The sequence below is a fragment of the Colletotrichum siamense genome, assembly GCF_013390195.1.
Source record: "Colletotrichum siamense strain Cg363 chromosome Unknown KSG_Cg363_contig03, whole genome shotgun sequence".
NCBI lineage: Eukaryota > Fungi > Ascomycota > Sordariomycetes > Glomerellales > Glomerellaceae > Colletotrichum > Colletotrichum siamense.
In genome coordinates this window covers 5,063,364-5,080,673 of record NW_023501016.1, presented here as the reverse complement: position 1 = coordinate 5,080,673, position 17,310 = coordinate 5,063,364, and the positions used below count along the sequence as shown (strand labels likewise).

At 55.6% G+C, this 17,310-nt stretch overlaps 4 protein-coding genes across 4 annotated transcripts; 1 reads left to right on the top strand and 3 right to left on the bottom strand.

The window, feature by feature from the left end:
- Nucleotides 1-1,702: 1,702 nt before the first annotated feature.
- CGCS363_v005326 (uncharacterized protein) lies at nucleotides 1,703-3,740 on the bottom strand (the record flags this gene model as incomplete). Its single annotated transcript, XM_036637175.1, has 2 exons — nucleotides 1,703-3,157; nucleotides 3,219-3,740. The coding sequence occupies 2 exons, from the start codon at nucleotides 3,738-3,740 to the stop codon at nucleotides 1,703-1,705; spliced, it is 1,977 nt and encodes a 658-aa protein (XP_036498914.1).
- A 2,274-nt stretch (nucleotides 3,741-6,014) lies between these two features.
- Nucleotides 6,015-8,516, bottom strand: olpB-1 (Cell surface glycoprotein 1; the record flags this gene model as incomplete). The annotated part of the gene is made up of 1 exon (XM_036637174.1): nucleotides 6,015-8,516. The coding sequence occupies one exon, from the start codon at nucleotides 8,514-8,516 to the stop codon at nucleotides 6,015-6,017; it is 2,502 nt and encodes an 833-aa protein (XP_036497303.1).
- A 3,613-nt stretch (nucleotides 8,517-12,129) lies between these two features.
- On the top strand, nucleotides 12,130-13,789 carry aciA (Formate dehydrogenase; the record flags this gene model as incomplete). Its single annotated transcript, XM_036637173.1, has 3 exons — nucleotides 12,130-12,369; nucleotides 12,676-12,830; nucleotides 12,898-13,789. 3 exons carry the CDS (start codon nucleotides 12,130-12,132, stop codon nucleotides 13,787-13,789), a joined length of 1,287 nt encoding a protein of 428 aa, XP_036497302.1.
- Nucleotides 13,790-14,707: 918 nt separating this feature from the next.
- Nucleotides 14,708-16,624, bottom strand: Slc7a6-1 (Y+L amino acid transporter 2; the record flags this gene model as incomplete). Its single annotated transcript, XM_036637172.1, has 2 exons — nucleotides 14,708-15,547; nucleotides 15,599-16,624. 2 exons carry the CDS (start codon nucleotides 16,622-16,624, stop codon nucleotides 14,708-14,710), a joined length of 1,866 nt encoding a protein of 621 aa, XP_036498919.1.
- Between the last annotated feature and the right edge of the window lie 686 nt (nucleotides 16,625-17,310).

The following is a 17,310-nucleotide window of genomic DNA, read 5'->3' as shown; positions in this document are numbered from 1 at the left end:
TATTCTCTCGAGGATAGACGAGACCAGTGATATATATCCTGAAAAGGGACTTCCATACACCGGCATGCTTTGGTCGCATTCTCCTCGTCATGTTCCTTCCTTCCGGAAGCTTCGTGTATTCGAGGGAGAATAAGTCCTCTCCCTGGAAGTTTGAATGTTTCGGCGTAGGCCTCTTCAGCAGCAAGAAGCGTCATGTATCCGAGATGGTCTTGAGTCCTGTCAGTCTTGGCCATCACATAGCCCGTCGTTAAGAGCAAACTATCAATCCATTTACGCTAGGTTCGAAGTAGATGCTCACATTGTGTGTGCTCAGCATCCGCGGCTCATCCGGCTGACGAGATGGTTTGCGTGGTACGTCATCGCGACGGCGCGTGACTTTAGACTAGGACACTGCCGCGTAGGAGGGAACAGCAGGACTGCTTTTTCATTGAATCTTTGAGGCGCCTTCGCTCGCAAATTCAATTTCGACTGAGGGGTGTCTCAGGCTCCGAGGAGAACAGCCAGATCTGATGCGCAGCCAGCCTTGTGAGAGCACCTTGACAGACAACCAGCACACGTTCTTTCTCGAGCGTGATGTTGGGCGGCATGATTCATCGTGGGTTTCCTTCTAACGACTTCGAGAGCACACCTGCCCACGAGCAGCATCGGTCAATGCATACAGGACACTAAAACTCAACAAGGCACCATCGTCTCCAGTCCCTATATTGGGTGGCCCCTCAGTAAACATCACCTGAGCTCAAACAGGTATCCAGAACGTCGGCTTGTGGACGGATGAGTTGAAGTGACGTTTGGTATGAATACCGGCAGAACTGAATGAGATGCGCCTGATGGAGGTTGAACTCGTCTGAAGAAGCTCATAAGCCTAACGGAATGCCATGGTTTGGCACAGAACGGTGACGTATGCGACCTGCACGAGTAGAAGGCTATGTTCACATGTTCCCAAAGCTGAGAGACGAAAAGGCACACGCCACACAGAATCATATGACCAGGCCCGAGTTTGTGAGCGGCGGTAGCCTTAGGACCTAAGAACTGGATTGGGAATGTCTTGATTCTCATGAATTATTATTAGATTTCATTTATATCTATGTTTTTGACATTTTGAAGTCGTGATGACGACCTGCTGTGTCTTCTCTTAGATGCTTTCAAGCAAATCTGCAAGAAGTGGCACTGTGTGAGGATATATATTTGCCTCTGTAGTCTGCCCTGTATAGGGACTTGATGTGCGCTTGGTCGGTTGAAAACCGTCCCTCACTCGAGCTCTGTGTCGGCGGGTGATGGTTTGAGGCCGGTTGCGTGACACCGACGATGTGTCGGATGCGTCGAGCAGAAGGCGCCGCTGAGTCTGGTTCAATGACTCGTTCCATTACTGCGACCTCGAGCGTTCAGACATCGCAGCTGGCGGCTGTGATAAAGTTCTGTCGGCGTCTGCCAAAGCCTTGCAGCTAATGGTTGACCATGTGACGCATCTGTATTCCTGCGCATGGGATTCAAGTGTCCCCCGAGGCAGTGTAAGCAGTCAAGCCACATGGCTGACTGAGTGGCTCATGCGGCTGAATGGCCGCAGTGGTTGAGACAAGACAGTGCGGGTCTTTGTCTGGGTATCATGGGTGTTGCTCAGCTGAGCCCCTCCGCCTAGAGGCCACATTTCGTACTCGGTGATAAAGATTCTCGCTTTTGCGATGTGTAAGGTTGTTCCCACACCTCATCTGTTTGTGTCGCCATGTGCTCCCCTCGTAGGCCGTATGGGATTCATCTCATACGACTGCGGCTCTGCACTCCGCCCTGTGGGTTTTGCCAATTTCATCATGTCGTGAAAGCTGCCAAGCACCTTATCCTCGCGCTCCCGCGTAAATGCATCTTGCCCGGGATGGTATGCTCCCAGGACCTTGGCTTCGTGTTCGTTCTCAAATGTGTCAGGGCCGTGCTGGTATGCTCCCAGCTCGGCCGTCGGCGCTCCCAACATCTTGGCCTCGTTCCGTGAGAAAGTGTCGGGCCCATGCTGATAAGCACTCAGCTCAACCTTTGGGGCTTCCGGGGCCTTTGCTGGCTGTTCATTCAGAGAAAGATCCGGGCCGTGGTGGAAGGTACCCAGCTCGTGTTGTCGCCGCACGATCTCTCGCTCCGCAGCCTCTAGTTCGTGTGGCTGAGGCATCGGCTCAAAATCCGCTAGATTAACTGTGGAACTGGTTTGGTTTTGGCTGGCGCCATAAACGTTTCGCTGTGCCGATGTGTTGGCTGCTCCAGGGGCGAATTCGGCAGCGGCCGTCGGATGGTCGAACTGATGACGGGGAACCGCAGGAGCGGTTGTGGTTGTTGGCCCTATTGATTGTCCGTAGAGCGAGGCGGATCCGCCCGTCGGAGCATTTCGCTGTCCATAGATCGAAGCGCCTGGTGTCTGACTGGTCGTCGGCGGAAGTCGTTGCCCATAAAGTGATGCGATCGGCCCGTCTCCGCCAGCAAAGTCTGATTGCTGCCCGCCATATGATCCCCCCGTGACTGGCGACGGCCCGCTCACATACGTTATATTCTGCTGTTCGGTGATAGTCATCGGCTGCCCGCCGGCGTAGACGGCAGCTTGCTGTCCCCCGATGGCCTGTTGTTGGTGATCCATATAATATCCACCCTGTTGACCGCCGGTCGCTTGCTGTCCCGGGGCGTAGTATCCGGATTGCTGCGGTTGCCCGTTGACGAAGGATGATGCTGGCGGCACGGAGACGGATGATGCTGGCTGCCATGCATTCAAGCTCGATACTCCTACGGTCGGGGAAACGCCATGTAATGAAGAAGGCGCGCTCTCGCCAGATTGTGAAATGCCTATTGAAGAACCTCGGTCGGGGTGCTCGCCGTTTTTCGCTTCGACTTCGCTGTATTTCGTTTTCGGTCGCTGGGATCGTCGCCACCAGAAGAATGCCACCGCCCCTATCAATCCCACGACGCTGAGCGCAACAGCGACGCCGATGCCCGCTCCGGCAGCGGTTGAAATCCCCTTGGACGGCGTACTGGTCGCGGTGGGCGTGCTCATCGCGTCGGCAGGGGACGCAGTCCCTGTTGTCGAAGATGTTTGTGTCGATCCTGTGGAGGTGGAAGTTGTGGTTGTTCGGGTGGTGGTAGTTGCAGAGGATGAAAGCGCAGCTGAGTTAGTGCTGACAGCAACGTTCTGCACCACCTGGTTAGCGGCTCCCGTTTCGATTGGTGCTCGGTTCCCGAGTCAAACTCACGCCAGAATAAATGGTAGAGTAGGCGCCGTCATTGACGGCGCTAACGCTTGACAAAACCCAATGTTGAGCAAGTTGATTTTCTGCGACACCCTCAGACCCGTCGATCTCGTTGGACATGAACAGGTTGTCTTTCGGGTGCACGTCCAGCACGTAGCTGGTCCCGTTCTTCACGTTGACAAACTTGAAGGTTCCCGACCCAAAGTCAGACACATCCCACAACTGAGCTTCGTCCGTCGAAGACTCCTTCATACAAGCAATGGTGTTCCCCGTGGCTGGTTCGCCCGAGTCGTAGCATGCGCTCAGCTGCGCCTTCACACCGGTCTGGTCGAGGCGCATGAGGTAGCGGCCTTTGACATCGCCATAGGGCTGGAACTGCCAGGCCGCTGTTCCACCTGTTATCGGATGGACTCTGAGACCATTGACCTCGGTGCGCAGCTGCAGGTTGAGGGCGAAGGGGCCGGTGCTGTTGTCGACGCGTGTTTCGGAGATGCGATACCACGCATTCGGGTCCAATGTCGCCATTTTCACCGTGCTCGGGCGCACGACTCACTCCTGTGTGGTGTGTTTGGGAATGAAGCTGTCGCAAGCAGCATGCCGCAAGCCGAGCCAGAGAGGAGGAAAGGAGCACGAGCAAGCACTCAAGGCGAGGAGACGACAGCCGGGTACCGTTGCAAGGTGGATGGGGAATGTTTTTGTCCGATCGACGGCCCACGAGTCCACGACGCATTGTTGCCCAGGGCCCGAGAAATGACATTTCCAGGATGCAGACAATGGCGGGCTGGCTGCAGCGGGCGAGCGGGCTGAGGTGCGGCGTGCCAACTTGCTGGCTGGCTGGGCTGCAGCAGCACCTCACCTCCTCCTCAGCCAGCTCACAGTTCCCGCACGCTGCCCACCTTCAGTGACCAGTGACCACCAGCTTCAGTCTTCAGTCACCACTTACCAAGGCGCCCTCGCTGCGTGGATAAGGACGAATTTGCCTGAAAGGATCGCCAAGACCAATCTAGGTACGGGGCGATGCAACCCTGGGGCCGTCATACAGCGCGTCTTCAGGGGCTAAGCTGAATGCAAATATCCAAAAAAGCGACAAACCTGCCGGGATCAGTGCCCCAACCCAGGGGCTTGGGGTCCGCAGTCTGCTGCTCTTTCGTGCCTTTCTCGACGCCCATTCGACAGATGCTGGGCCTCACTTTCACCAGCCCCCATCACGGCTCTCTGTCTCCCGCTCGACCCCAGACACCTTTGCGATTCCAGAGCGCCCGTAGCCTCGATCAGAGGACGCAGTGGTCGTCTATTGGTCCATTCGCCTTTTCGTGGCCCTATCGATTTAATCGCAGCGGCCGCTGAATTTTATGTCCGCATTACTTGGAAGCTGCATACGATGCAGCGCTTCGCTCGGCCAATGATGATGTCGTCTGCATATCGTTATTTCCGTGGATGAGCGCGAGACGATATGCTCAGGCAAGCGCTAGACTGCGCTGTGCATGTCTATATTTTCGTCTTGCTGCTTCTTTCTGAGTCTGCTCAGCCTGCGGGCGGGTGATATGCAGACGCAGACGCGGGGCTGATATCCTAAGCTTCAGAGGAAGCTCCAGCTGAGGGGCCGGCGAAAAAGGTGGAGAGTGGCGAGAAACAGAAAGAGGCGAAAAGGATCGACGGAATCCTTCTTTGCGTGATCGTGACCCAACAGTCCGGTCGCGAGTCCCGGAGGCGAGGTTGAAAGGAGACAGCCAAGGCGGACTGCGTGGGTTTTGTTCTCAACCCAGGCACTGGAAAAGGACTTTGGTTTCCGTCCCGTACTTAGCCGCCGTTAAATCTCCTAAACGGCTGCCTAGTCGAGAACCCCACGAAAATGTTCTGCATGCAAAGGCAGTGCTACCCAGCATCTTGTTGGGAGTGGCCCGCGTCCCTGGCGGTTTCCAAGGGCACTGTCATGTCACTTGCTGATCAGTCGCTCTTGTTGGTTCCTGCTTCGGCTCGCAACTGACTCTGAATCGTCATTTTTCGAGATTAGCTTTCCTTCGGACCAGGGGTATGGAGGGGTTGCATTCAGAATGCCGGACTTGCGTATGATGCGTATGATGTGATCGTTCCAGGAACAACAGTACGTTGCCGGCGGCACGATTTCTTCCTCATAAGTCGAGGAGTCCATCCTCCCTAGGCAATCAGGCGCTCTGGATGTCAACATAGCTATCACTGGTATTTGAGGTGATCGCAACTGTACCCATTTTCTGATGGAGTCGACAAAACGGTCAAGCTGCCATTATGGTTAGCCTCATATGCCAATGTAAGCTTCAGGAAAGGCCCAGGGCTCGATATCCCTGAACCCCTGTGCATCGCGATCCTACGAACCGTCCATCTGGTAAGCTGTGCCGCGAAAGTAGCGCATCATTAATCGACGAGTCGCGGAATGGAATGACAGTTTGAAGTCGTGATGCAGGTTGGACTGCGCGTCGTGAGAATAAGAAGTCGTCGATGCTTCTTTGCCTGGCAGGGCAGGCCTGGTGGAAGACACCGTGCACCAAAGCGTCTTTGGGCAAGAAAGCAGTGAGTTCGCACTGTGCCCCGGTCACCATTCCACTTTCCGTATCTGGAAGCAGGCACGGCCCGGACCCGGGGCTGCCCCGGGAGACTTCCAAGGGTCAGCAGCGTTTGTAAGTGTGCCTCGAATCAACATATTTATTTCCAAATTCATCACCTTGTTATTTTCTATGCTATGGTAATTCTAATTCTAATGTGGATGGCGCTGAAGGTCTACAGACTAGCGATACATGCTCAGCGAAAGGTTGCTCCCGGGTTTCACTTTCGAACGAAAGGCTCGTTTTCCCACTCCGTAGTCGGAGGGGTCTGAGAGAGCCTCCAAGAGCCACACTTGCCATTGCTGGCAACGAAAGCGCCATCAAAGTTGGCCCTGCGGCCGTAGCGAAGATCGCCAGGGTTGCCGCGGGTGTCGGTGGAAGGCCTGAAGGTAAAGCATGCGCCGCGGTAGTACAAGCTACCCGTGCAGCCGTTCTCCAGCTGGCACGAGACGCAGCAGGCGTAGGCCGAGTCGGCGTGGCGTCTCTCACGGGTGATGCTGTAATCGTTGGCCGCTTGAACGATGGGGCGTCTGCCAGGAACGTGCGAGACCAGGTTATCGGACTGGCAAGCTGCGTAAAGCGTCGCAGTCGGCATCGATGCAACAGTGACGGTCGACGTAGCGTACGTGGTGGTGGTTGTGGTGACCTGCGCAGGGACGGATGGGACACTCTGGCTAGGCGTCGGTGCGGTGACGAACGTCGTGAAGACGCCAGTGATGGTGTTGTCCACCGTGGTAGTGGTGTAGATGCGAATGACGCGCTCGCAGTGGACAACCTGAGGGAATAGGGGAGGGTCGGCGACAAGGGCAGCATTGTTGGCGTTAAGGCCAAGCACCAGAGGCTGCCTTACAGAACGCTCTTCGACGTGAGAAGAATCACCGCCAACATTCTGGGCACTGTCACGGACGAGGGCAGATGCGAGAGGTGTGAATCCTGCTGGTGCTGGCACAGTGGCGAAGGTGCCTGCAGTGATGCTGGTGATAGTTGTGAGAGTCAGGGTGCTCGTGATGGTAGCGGGACCTGTCTGGCCGGTAGGGGACACCCCGGTAGGAGTGATAGTTACTGTCACCTTGGATGGGGTGACGTAGTTGTAGTAGGTGACGGGCGTGGTGATGGAATAGATTCTGGAGAATGTCTCTACATTGGCGACTGACCTCGGGCCGAAGTCGGTGTAGCATCCATATTCGCCCTGGACAGTTGAAACGGAGCCAGCCGGGGTTGTGGTTGTGATGCTAGACGAAGTAGTGAGAGTAGATGAAGAAGTAGGACCAGAAGAGGTCGTGAGACCGGAAGTCGTAGGACCAGAGGAGGTCGTAGGAATAGAAGATGTAAGGACAGACGATGTTGTGAGAACAGATGATGTTGTGGGACCGGAAGAGGTCGTAGGAATAGAAGATGTAAGGACGGATGATGTCGTAGAGGTACTTGTCGTAAGAACAGATGAAGTCGTAGGGACTGATGAAGTCGTAGGGACTGATGAAGTCGTGGGAACAGATGAAGTTGTGGGGATAGATAATGTTGTGGGATTAGATGAGGTTGTAGGAACAGATGAAGAAGTAGGATCACTTGAAGTAGTAGGAACAGATGATGTCGTGGGGACTGGCGAGGTCGTAGGGACTGATGATGTTGAAAGAGCAGATGATGTCGTAGCAGCAGATGATGTCGTAGCAGTAGACGAAGTCGTAGGGGCAGCAGACGAAGTCGTAGGGGCAGCAGACGACGTGGGAGCAGACGACGTAGGAGCAGGCGATGTTGTAGCCGCGGACGACGTCGTGGCGGGATCAGACGAGGTGGTCAGAACCGAGGACGTCGTCGGAGCAGACGATGTTGTGATACCAACGGTTGTCGTAGAAATTACAGAAGAGGTTGTGAGGGCAGAAGAACTGGTAGGAACAGAGGAGGTCGTAGGAGCGGAAGAAGTCGTGGGGACAGAGGAAGAGGTTGTGGGTACAGAGGGATCCGTAGAGCTAGAGGAGCTCGTCAGAAGAGACGAAGAAGACGTGAGGCTAGAAGTGGTTGCTGGGCTGGAGGAAGTAGTGAGGACAGAGGAAGAAGTCGTAAGGCTCGACGAGGTTGTGGGGTTAGACGAGCTCGTCAGAACAGATGAAGAAGTCGTGGGGCTGGAAGAGGTTACGGGGTCAGAAGAAGTCGTCGAGCTAGACGGAGTAGTAGGGACAGGGGAGGATGTTGCGAGGCTCGACGAGGTTGTAGGGTTTGAGGACGTCGTAGGGACAGAAGAAGAAGTCGTGAGGCTCGACGAGGTTACGGGGTCGGAGGAGGTTGTCGAGCCGGAGGGGGTCGTGAGGATAGTGGAGGTTGTGAGGCTTAACGAGGTCACGGGGTCGGAGGAGGTTGATGAGCTAGAAAGAATTGTAAGGATAGAGGAAGATGTCTCGACGCTCGTCGATGAGGTTGCGGAATCGGAGGAAGTCGTTGAGCCAGATGGGGTCGTAAGGACAGAAGAAGAAGTCGTGAGGCTCTCCGACGAGGTCACGGGGTCGGAGGAAGTCGTGGAGCCAGAGGGAGTCGAAAGAATAGAGGACGAAGTCGTGAGATCAGAAGAGGTGGAGCTGACGGAAGAGCTCGTGAAAGTCGAAGAGCTCGAGGAGCTTGTGGAGATACCAGTGGTCTCTGTCACGGTGACGATAGTTTGTGTTGAAACAAAACTTCCTTGGACGAGCAGGATGGCAACCGCCAGTCCCGACCTCTTGCTGAAACCCATTTGGACTACGTGGATGAGAGATAAAACGAGTGCAGAGATGAGTCGAGCGTGCTCCAAAAAGTCACCCGGCATCTGGAAAGAATGAGATCAATCCTTATAAGACATTGGTGATGCCTCGGAAGAACCTTGATGACAGGGAAAAAGGTTCAGGTGGCTCGTCTAGAGTGCATGATTGTTGAGGCGCCAAACACGGCATGCAGATCCAGGAACATGAAATCAGTTGTTTGCAGCCGCCTTCGGTAGTTGAGATCAGTAATTGAGTTTGCAGAGACAGCAGCCATGTTCTTCCGTGGACGGCGCCAGGACAGATGAAGGATCTAGAGCGTCCAACAACTTCGCGTGCGTCGAAATTACCAACAGATCCAAAGCCTGTGATGGCCTGAAAGTCTTGTACCATAGGTAGGGCAAGCACATGTCTGATCTACAATGGCTGAGGTCGATGGCGAAGGTTTCAGGAGCCATGACGTTTGGATGGGAATATCTTTCGATGCCATAGATTTCCATGATCCGAAAATGTGGTCTTCACACGGCATTCTAGCCATCGCACCACCACCTTCGTCACTCATTTTGAGTCGCATTCTCGCGCTTTTTCATGTGACTGTCAGCTCAGATTGACTTTCCATGGTGGTTAGCTAGCAATCTGATCTCGGTTTTATAGCTTCAAAACCCCAGCTCAAGCCAGTTCAGTCTCTGTACATTCGTTTCGTGCAGCGCGTGGGCCAGTTGAGTAACAGAGCGGGAGGACAAATAGAGCGCATATTTCATATATGTCCAGAACTCCGCAAAATCAATTTATACTGATGGAGTGGTGTAACACAGCAGGACTTGGGAACATACTCAGATTGCGTATCTCGGGAGCGCTTGCTTCTGAGTGAAGTCTTCGCAAAGGAATTGCTAATGTATCTGACAACTGCAATGATCAGAACTGGACATTCACGTTTTCGGAATAAAAGAAACTGAAGTTGCCCTGCTATCTGGGCCTCTCTCGAATGATTGATCACAAGATTACATCACGACTAGTTCACACGCTTTGAAAGAATTCAAAGTGAAATGGAAACGATTTAGGAAAGCCTCATATTGGTCCGTCAATGAGTACACCGCCATCTACAGCAGTGGAACGTGAACAGAACAACCCGCTTCTTGGCTCCAAGGCAGTAGGTGTGTTGAGATTCAACTGGCACAAAATCAGCAATCTACTGAGGCCGGCCTCCAGCACGTATGCTGTGGTGACAAACTAGAACTGGGTCTGAGAAATCTCACAGTAGCTGTCATATTAGATAGCTACCCCGCATTCGTATGCACTGTCAAACGTCACAAAGGTCTTCCAGCAACACTATTCAAGCTTGGTCAAGCAGGATTCACGGCAAATGACAAAAATGGAAAAAAAGTTGAAGACAAATGCAAAAACAATGGACACTGTGGGAATTGAACCCACGACCTTTCACAATTGGCAGCGCGCAGAAGCGACGATGCGAAGCGAAAATCATACCCCTAGACCAAGCGCCCGTTGTTATTTAATCACAGCTGTTTTGGGTAATATGTAGCCTCACTACAGAGGGCCCCGCTCGGTTTCCGTCGCAGCCGTTGAGCTCCGCGCTTGTGGACCGATAGGGCGCGACGGGCCCGCAAGAACAGGGACACGAAGCTCCGCGCGGGTCCTTGTGCTGTTGGAATGACGGAAGCATGAAGAGGCACGGCAAGTTTGGGCCGTATGATGCCGTCTTCGATGGGCCCCGATTCCATTGCCTTCTGAAGGCCGACCCATCGATGGAATCATGATAACCTCAAGATGACGAAACTCCGAGCTGGAAGCCAGCGCCTGGCCGTAATCCGCACCAGGTCCGCAAGCTGCATCATCTGGCCGCGCAGAATGCCGACGGTCGCTAGACGGATGTGCCTCCGAGGACACAAAGGTGTGGTGCCGGCGCGAGCAGCCAGCACGCGCCAACAATCGCCGAAGCTCTACCCCTCATTGTACAACCCGACAGATCGCCGAGCCATCACCGTGGAGACAAGACACCTCTCGGGCTCGAAGCTTGACGACAAATCTCCGTACTAGCCACCCGAGGACGCATGAGTGCTGATTTGTGCATGGCCTGAGGGAGCTAGGACGCAGCTAGAAACGACCAGGCCCCTGGAAACCGACAGCCGGCCTCTCTTTTGCGCAGACACGCGGCGGATTGGGAGGACAGCGGCGTGCTCTTGATGCAGGAAGCTGGTGGTGTGTGTGATGGTAACAGACGATCAATTGGTAGCGGCGGATAACGATTGGATTGCATTTCTTGTATTAGGTGATGGGATCTGGCCGCGTTGGATGGAACAGCGGACGTATGATGCCAGGTTGGAAGGTCCATTTACCCCTCACTCTGACCTGCATCTGCCTCTGCTTAGCCACGATGGATGGACGGACGACATCTGCTGTTGATTGTCGATGGTCTTTCCTCGGGCGTGTCGTGTAGCCTTGTCGTGCGTTGCAAGGGTACGCGCCAGACGCCAATTGGGTGTTGCTTGGTATCTGGGTCGAGCGAGGTGGATGGCGGCCCTGGTCGCAGGGCAGACCAATGTTCCATGGCTGCAGACAACGTTGAAGTTGAAGATTTGCCGGGGACTGCGGCGTTTCATCGCCATGGGAGGTGCTGCCAACTGAAGCGGGCAGCTTGTTGCTCGGGTGGAGGGGACGAACCATGGCGGCTGGGCGAGCGACCAATGGGGGGAGCCGAGCAGATTACCCCACGCATCCTAGCCAGAGGGTGATTTGGAGATCCCGAATCGATAGTAATTAGTAGTGAGTGTGCATTGCAGTGAAGAAACCTGAGGTGCAGATGGACAGAAGCCGTTGCCGCACTTGGATACTTCACTCACTTCCTCGCAGAGTGAGTGTGGCTAATTAGGTAGAGACGAGACTAGCCAGCCAGAGATCACCGTTTCTCGCTGGGTAGTCGGTATCTTCGTTTCCTGTCGGACGAGATGCCGTGCTTGCGTGCCTCCTCACTCCTCGTCAGTTGCCGCACTTACATGCCATGTTCCTCCCATTAGCTGGGTCTTAGCAAGCAGTACCTTCCCGGTTATGCTCCAGCCTCGCTGCCTTCCCGAACCTTCATGTTTCCGTCCGAGTGTGAGTGGCTGACTATTCAAGGAGATACTCTGGGAAGGAGGGGCAATGGGAATCTGGCATCTCGGAGAGGTGGAGGACGGCCGACATTGGACAACGGGCGGGAGGCAGACACGCAGCTCGGAGAGGAGAAGCTGGCACATCGAACCAGCCCAGACCACGCAGACGAGCGCTCGTCGGATTGTATTGCCTCTTTCTGAACGTTCAGCCATGTACACCATGTACCACACTTGCTCCTGTCGGTCATGTTCCCCGCCCTCTTCATCCCGGCCTCTCGGTGATGCCTGCAAGCATAAATAAACCTGTACCAGCCGCTTTTCCGTGTCCTATTTTCATCCTCATCTCATACAAACACATCTCATCAGCCTAGTCTGCAAGATCCCGAGTCTACGGATCTGTTACATCGCTCTCATCTCTTCTTCTATATAACGACCACCTCCCACCTCACTCAACACCACATCTCTTGTCTCGACAAGCTCATCCTCTACACACATCTTCAAAATGGTATTGTTCTCTCGCAACCTTCGCACTCTTGCCCCTTCTGTCTCTCGGGGACTTCACTCGTCCTCCAAGGCATCTTTCCTGGCTCGGCCTGCCATCAGCAGAGCCGTTGCTCCCTCCACGGCTCTTCCTCGCAAACTGCCTGGCCAGCTTTCTTCGGTCCGCACACTAACAACTACTCCCCACAACCAGGTCAAGGTTCTCGCAGTACTCTACGACGGCGGCCAGCACGCCAAGGACGTAAGTGCCATCTCACTTCCTGTTCTCCCAGATTCCCACAATGGCATCCGACACACCCGCGCCTTCACCACCAAGAAACGTCACTATGATAGCTCGCGCGGAGCTGTGCCCCGCCGTGATCTCAAGCAGGATGTCTCGCCTGCAGAGAGCTAGTGCGGGGATGACGGGAGGTGCGGGGCTCGGAGGTCGATCGCTGATACATCGGCATTCTGCCCCAACTCTTGGCAATGACCCTCCGAAACTACCAAATGCGGGGTGCATCGCATCCATCCCTGGAGCTTCTGGGCTGACTTCGAAACCACACAGGTCCCCGGCCTTCTGGGCACCACCGAGAACGAGCTCGGCATCCGCAAGTGGCTCGAGGACCAGGGCCACACCCTCGTCACCACCTCCGACAAGGAGGGCGAGAACTCCAAGTTCGACCAGGAGCTCGTCGACGCTGAGATCATCATCACCACCCCGTGAGTACAGACCGACATCAGCTGCATCACCATGTTCCACCACGACTGACACGCTTTTCTCCCCCAGCTTCCACCCTGGCTACCTGACCGCTGAGCGTCTCGCCAAGGCCAAGAACCTGAAGCTCGCTGTCACTGCTGGTATCGGCTCTGACCATGTTGACCTGAACGCTGCCAACAAGACCAACGGCGGTATCACCGTCGCCGAGGTCACCGGCTCCAACGTCGTCTCCGTCGCTGAGCACGTCGTCATGACCATCCTCGTCCTCGTCCGCAACTTCGTTCCCGCCCACGAGCAGATCGAGCGCGGCGACTGGAACGTCGCTGCTGTTGCCAAGCAGGAGTACGACCTCGAGAACAAGGTCGTCGGTACCGTCGCCATCGGCCGCATCGGTGAGCGTGTCCTGCGCCGTCTCAAGGCCTTCGACTGCAAGGAGCTCCTCTACTACGACTACCAGCCCCTGTCTGCCGAGAAGGAGAAGGAGATTGGCTGCCGCCGCGTCGAGAACCTCGAGGAGATGCTCGCCCAGTGCGACGTTGTCACCATCAACGCTCCTCTGCACGAGAAGACCCGCGGCATGTTCAACAAGGAGCTCATCTCCAAGATGAAGAAGGGCTCTTACCTCATCAACACCGCCCGTGGCGCCATCGTCGTCAAGGAGGACGTCGCCGACGCCCTCAAGTCTGGCCACCTCGCCGGCTACGGAGGTGACGTCTGGTTCCCCCAGCCCGCCCCCGCAGACCACCCTCTGCGCACCGCCAAGAACCCCTTCGGCGGCGGCAACGCCATGGTTCCCCACATGTCCGGTACCTCCCTGGATGCCCAGAAGCGCTACGCCGACGGCACCAAGGCCATTATTGAGAGCTACCTGAGCGGCAAGGAGGACTACAAGCCCGAGGACCTCATCGTCCACAAGGGCGACTACGCCACCAAGGCCTACGGCCAGCGTGAGAAGAAGTAGACGTGGAGGATGATGGCATCATACCCAGTGAGGGATATTTAAGTGTTATATATAAGCGTTGAATTTCGAGTTATGCATCGGCATTGCATAGTGCTTCCACAAAAGGAGGACTAGGTTGTAGTATATAGGATGCAATCTAATGCGATGTTCAAAAAACTTTTTCTGAAAATGCGTGGTGGTTCTGTGACTGGTTTGAGGATATCCTCATGATAACTGACTAATTCTGTCGTTGATGACAGTGGCTGCTTTCGCTGGTTCATTTGTTCCCTCCCAACTTCGTCCGCAGAACTCCTCCATACCCAATAACGTCTTATTAGCTGCCCGCTTCCGTCGCACACACCTTGGCTGTCAAACAGTGGTTAATAGTGTCACTCATCATGGAACTTCACCCATTTGACTGGAAATCGCGACGCTGATTGATTGCATGGGATTTAAAAAGATGAGGCCGGTCCCGTAGCCCCCATGTATATGCATTGCTTTCAATTACAAGACAAGTAAGTAGTACAGGTGCGTCTGTGTTTTCTGTTCCCTTCCTGGGGGTCCAGACGACGCGGTGTCGTCGAACAGAATTCCGTGTGCCGCGCGACCTCTCGGGTCCGTCTTCTACCACACTCAACGGCTATGTTTTCATAAACAGCTCTTCCCACCACCCATGATGCTCCAGCCGCCTAAGCAACAAGAAAAACACAGCGCGCGCGCGCTTCCAAGTTGCCTGGTTATTTTTGTTTTCCAAAAGAGAAGTATAACTCCATTTTTTTCGAGAAACACAACCGCCCATAGATATATATATACTCCCCTCTCCAATGCTCCAGACGGAAACGTCTTGTTCCCATTGTGCAAAACGAAAGGTCTAATCAAACAACCGCACCCGCGAACGGCCTAAGAGATGCTTTCAATCTGGTGGGAGAGAAAAAGGCTTTACGACCGTTTCCAAAACTGCCACCAGGGCCGCTCCTCATGTCCCGCATGTCTCGTCTCGCGCTTGATCACCTGCTGATCGCGGCCGCGGATGCGCCAAAAGTACACTGGCACGCCAGCGACAACGAACAGCACGACGGTGACGGTCTGTAGCGGCTGCGCGAAGACGGCGCGGCTGAGGAGGAAGAGCGACACGCAGCAGAAGATGATGGGCGTCGTGATCCACGTGCGGTATGGCCTGTCGAGCTGCGGTTCGCGGACGCGGAGGATGATGAGACCCAGGACCGTGATGAAGTAGAATGTGTACCCGGCCACGCCGTAGAACGTCAGGAGGGTGCCGAACTCGCCGACGACAATGTACGCCGCCGTGAGCACGCCGTTGAGCACGAGCGCCCACACGGGCGTGAAGAACAGGCCCATATCATCATCGCCGAGGGCACGGATCAGCATGTTGGCCACGCGCCCGCGCGAAGTGCGCGAGGTTTGGACGGAGTGGGAGTCGGATGGGGAGAGGCCAATGCGGCCGAACATGGAGGGGATGTACCCCTCCTTTCCGGCCACGTAGACGAGGCGCGAGGAGGTGAAGGTGGAGGAGTTGAGGGCGCCGAAGCAGGATGCCGAGACGATGAGGGCGAGGACGAGGGAGCCTACGGGGCCGAAGACCTTGGCGCCGAACTGGACGGCAATCGTGTTGGAGGCGTTGACCGTCGCCAGAGGGAGGACGAGGAAGTACGAGATGTTGGCGAGAACGTATGAGAGGATCACAAGAGGCATCGCCGTGTGGATGACGCGGGGAAGATCGCGGCTCGGGTTGCGGAACTCGCCGACGACGTAGTTTGTCTGCGCATGTTAGTAAAGGTGTGCCACCTCGGTGCAGGGAGAGAATCTTACGTTGTCCCAGCCGTCGTATGCCCAGAGACCGGCATACAGAGCCACGGCCCAGTTGGAGAGATCTGTCGAAGTGCCGGAGAACCACTCGTGCGTCTTCCACTCCATGTTGGCCTTGCCCGTCAAGGTGGTCCCCGTGATCGCGACTACAATGCCGGTGACGGTGACGCCCAGCAGGGCGACAAACTTCAAAAACATGAGCCAGTCGTTCACCTTCGTGCCCAGCTTCGTCGACACGCAGTTCATGAGCGTGACCAGAATCAACCCCACCATGGCGACCGCCTTGTTGATCCACGGGCTCAGGCTCTCCGCCTCTGCGCCTATCGCCGCCCTGACCAGATACTCTCCCATGATGATGGCGATAATGGCCGCACTACCGGGCTTCAGAACCAACACGGCGACCCACGTGAACAAGAACCCGGCCATCTCGCCCAAGATTTTCGCAAGGTAGACCTGCGCGCCGCCGTTCAGGGGTATCGCGCCGCCCAGCTCGGCATAACTCGCAGCACCTGTCCAAGCAAGCACGCCGGCGATAACCCAGACCACGAGGGCGGCGCCGGGCGACCCAACCTTAGAGCTGACCTGGCTGGGACTGGAGAAGATGCCGCTGCCGATTATGAGACCGACAATCAGACTCAAGCCGTTCATGTAGGTGAGGATCTTGTGCTTCTCCAAGCTGCCGCCGCCGAGGCCACTGTTCTGTATCGCTGTCGAGGTCGGGGCGCCGATGGGGGCGTACCCGCCTGCCCCCGCGCCGGCGGTGGAGCTCAGGGGGAAGAGGTTGGCGGCGAAGTCGAAGCCGGAGGAGACTGAGTAGGAGCGGTCATGGCGATTGGGGCGGTTCGAGCTGGCGGCAGGGTTCGCTGCATCGAGGGGGTCTTCGGCCTCGAAGGAGAGCTTGCGCGAGGAGGAGATGGAGGGCCTCGAGGAGGGAAGGTCTGAGACGACGGATTCGGCGCGAGATGAGGAGGCAAGGGAGGCGAGCTCGAGGGAGTCGCGATGCGACTGGATGTTCGTGTAGGGCGGCATGGCTGCGTCTGCGAAGGGAGGGCGTGGATTTCGAGCGAAGGGGGAGAGGAGGAGGAGGATCGCGAGCAGCGATGCTCGACCTGTCGGTTCGTTCAAGCGTTCAAGAAGTTGCAGCGAGGGCTATTGCATGTTGCAGCGCCGACTGGTTCAGGGCCGGTGGAGACGGATCGCACGCAGTAGTCGCCTGCGCACGCAGTGGTGTTTCGAATATTAAGTAGCGGTGGCTGGAGGAATTCGTCGTGACGTCGTTCGCATATACGTTTCGTTTAAAGGAGTCGTGACAAAGTTGCGCCGTGCCCCGTTCTCTCTCTCTCTAATGCCCACTTTCCGAGTCCCCCAGAAGAAAAACAAGAGTCGGAAAAATCCAAGTTATCCAAGGCAAGCAAGCGTGTAGTGCTGTGCAATTAAAGAGACATGTATCGCTTTGGTGTCCAAATAAGATTGCCTCGGGCGCCGGGGGGGTTTAACAGAGAGGAGGAGGTGTACTGATGTAGTAGTGTTTCCGTCCGGGTGTCGTCGGTGGTGGTGGTGGTGTTGAGGTACAGGTACGTATTGGGAGGAAAGGAGGTTAAAGAAAAATTGAGTTTGGCGCAAACAAAGGCGGTTCGGAGAATTGCGACAAGCGGCCAAGAATACTGGATTACGTTTCTTCTTTCAGCAATCCAGGATGTGCCGCCCTCTCAGAG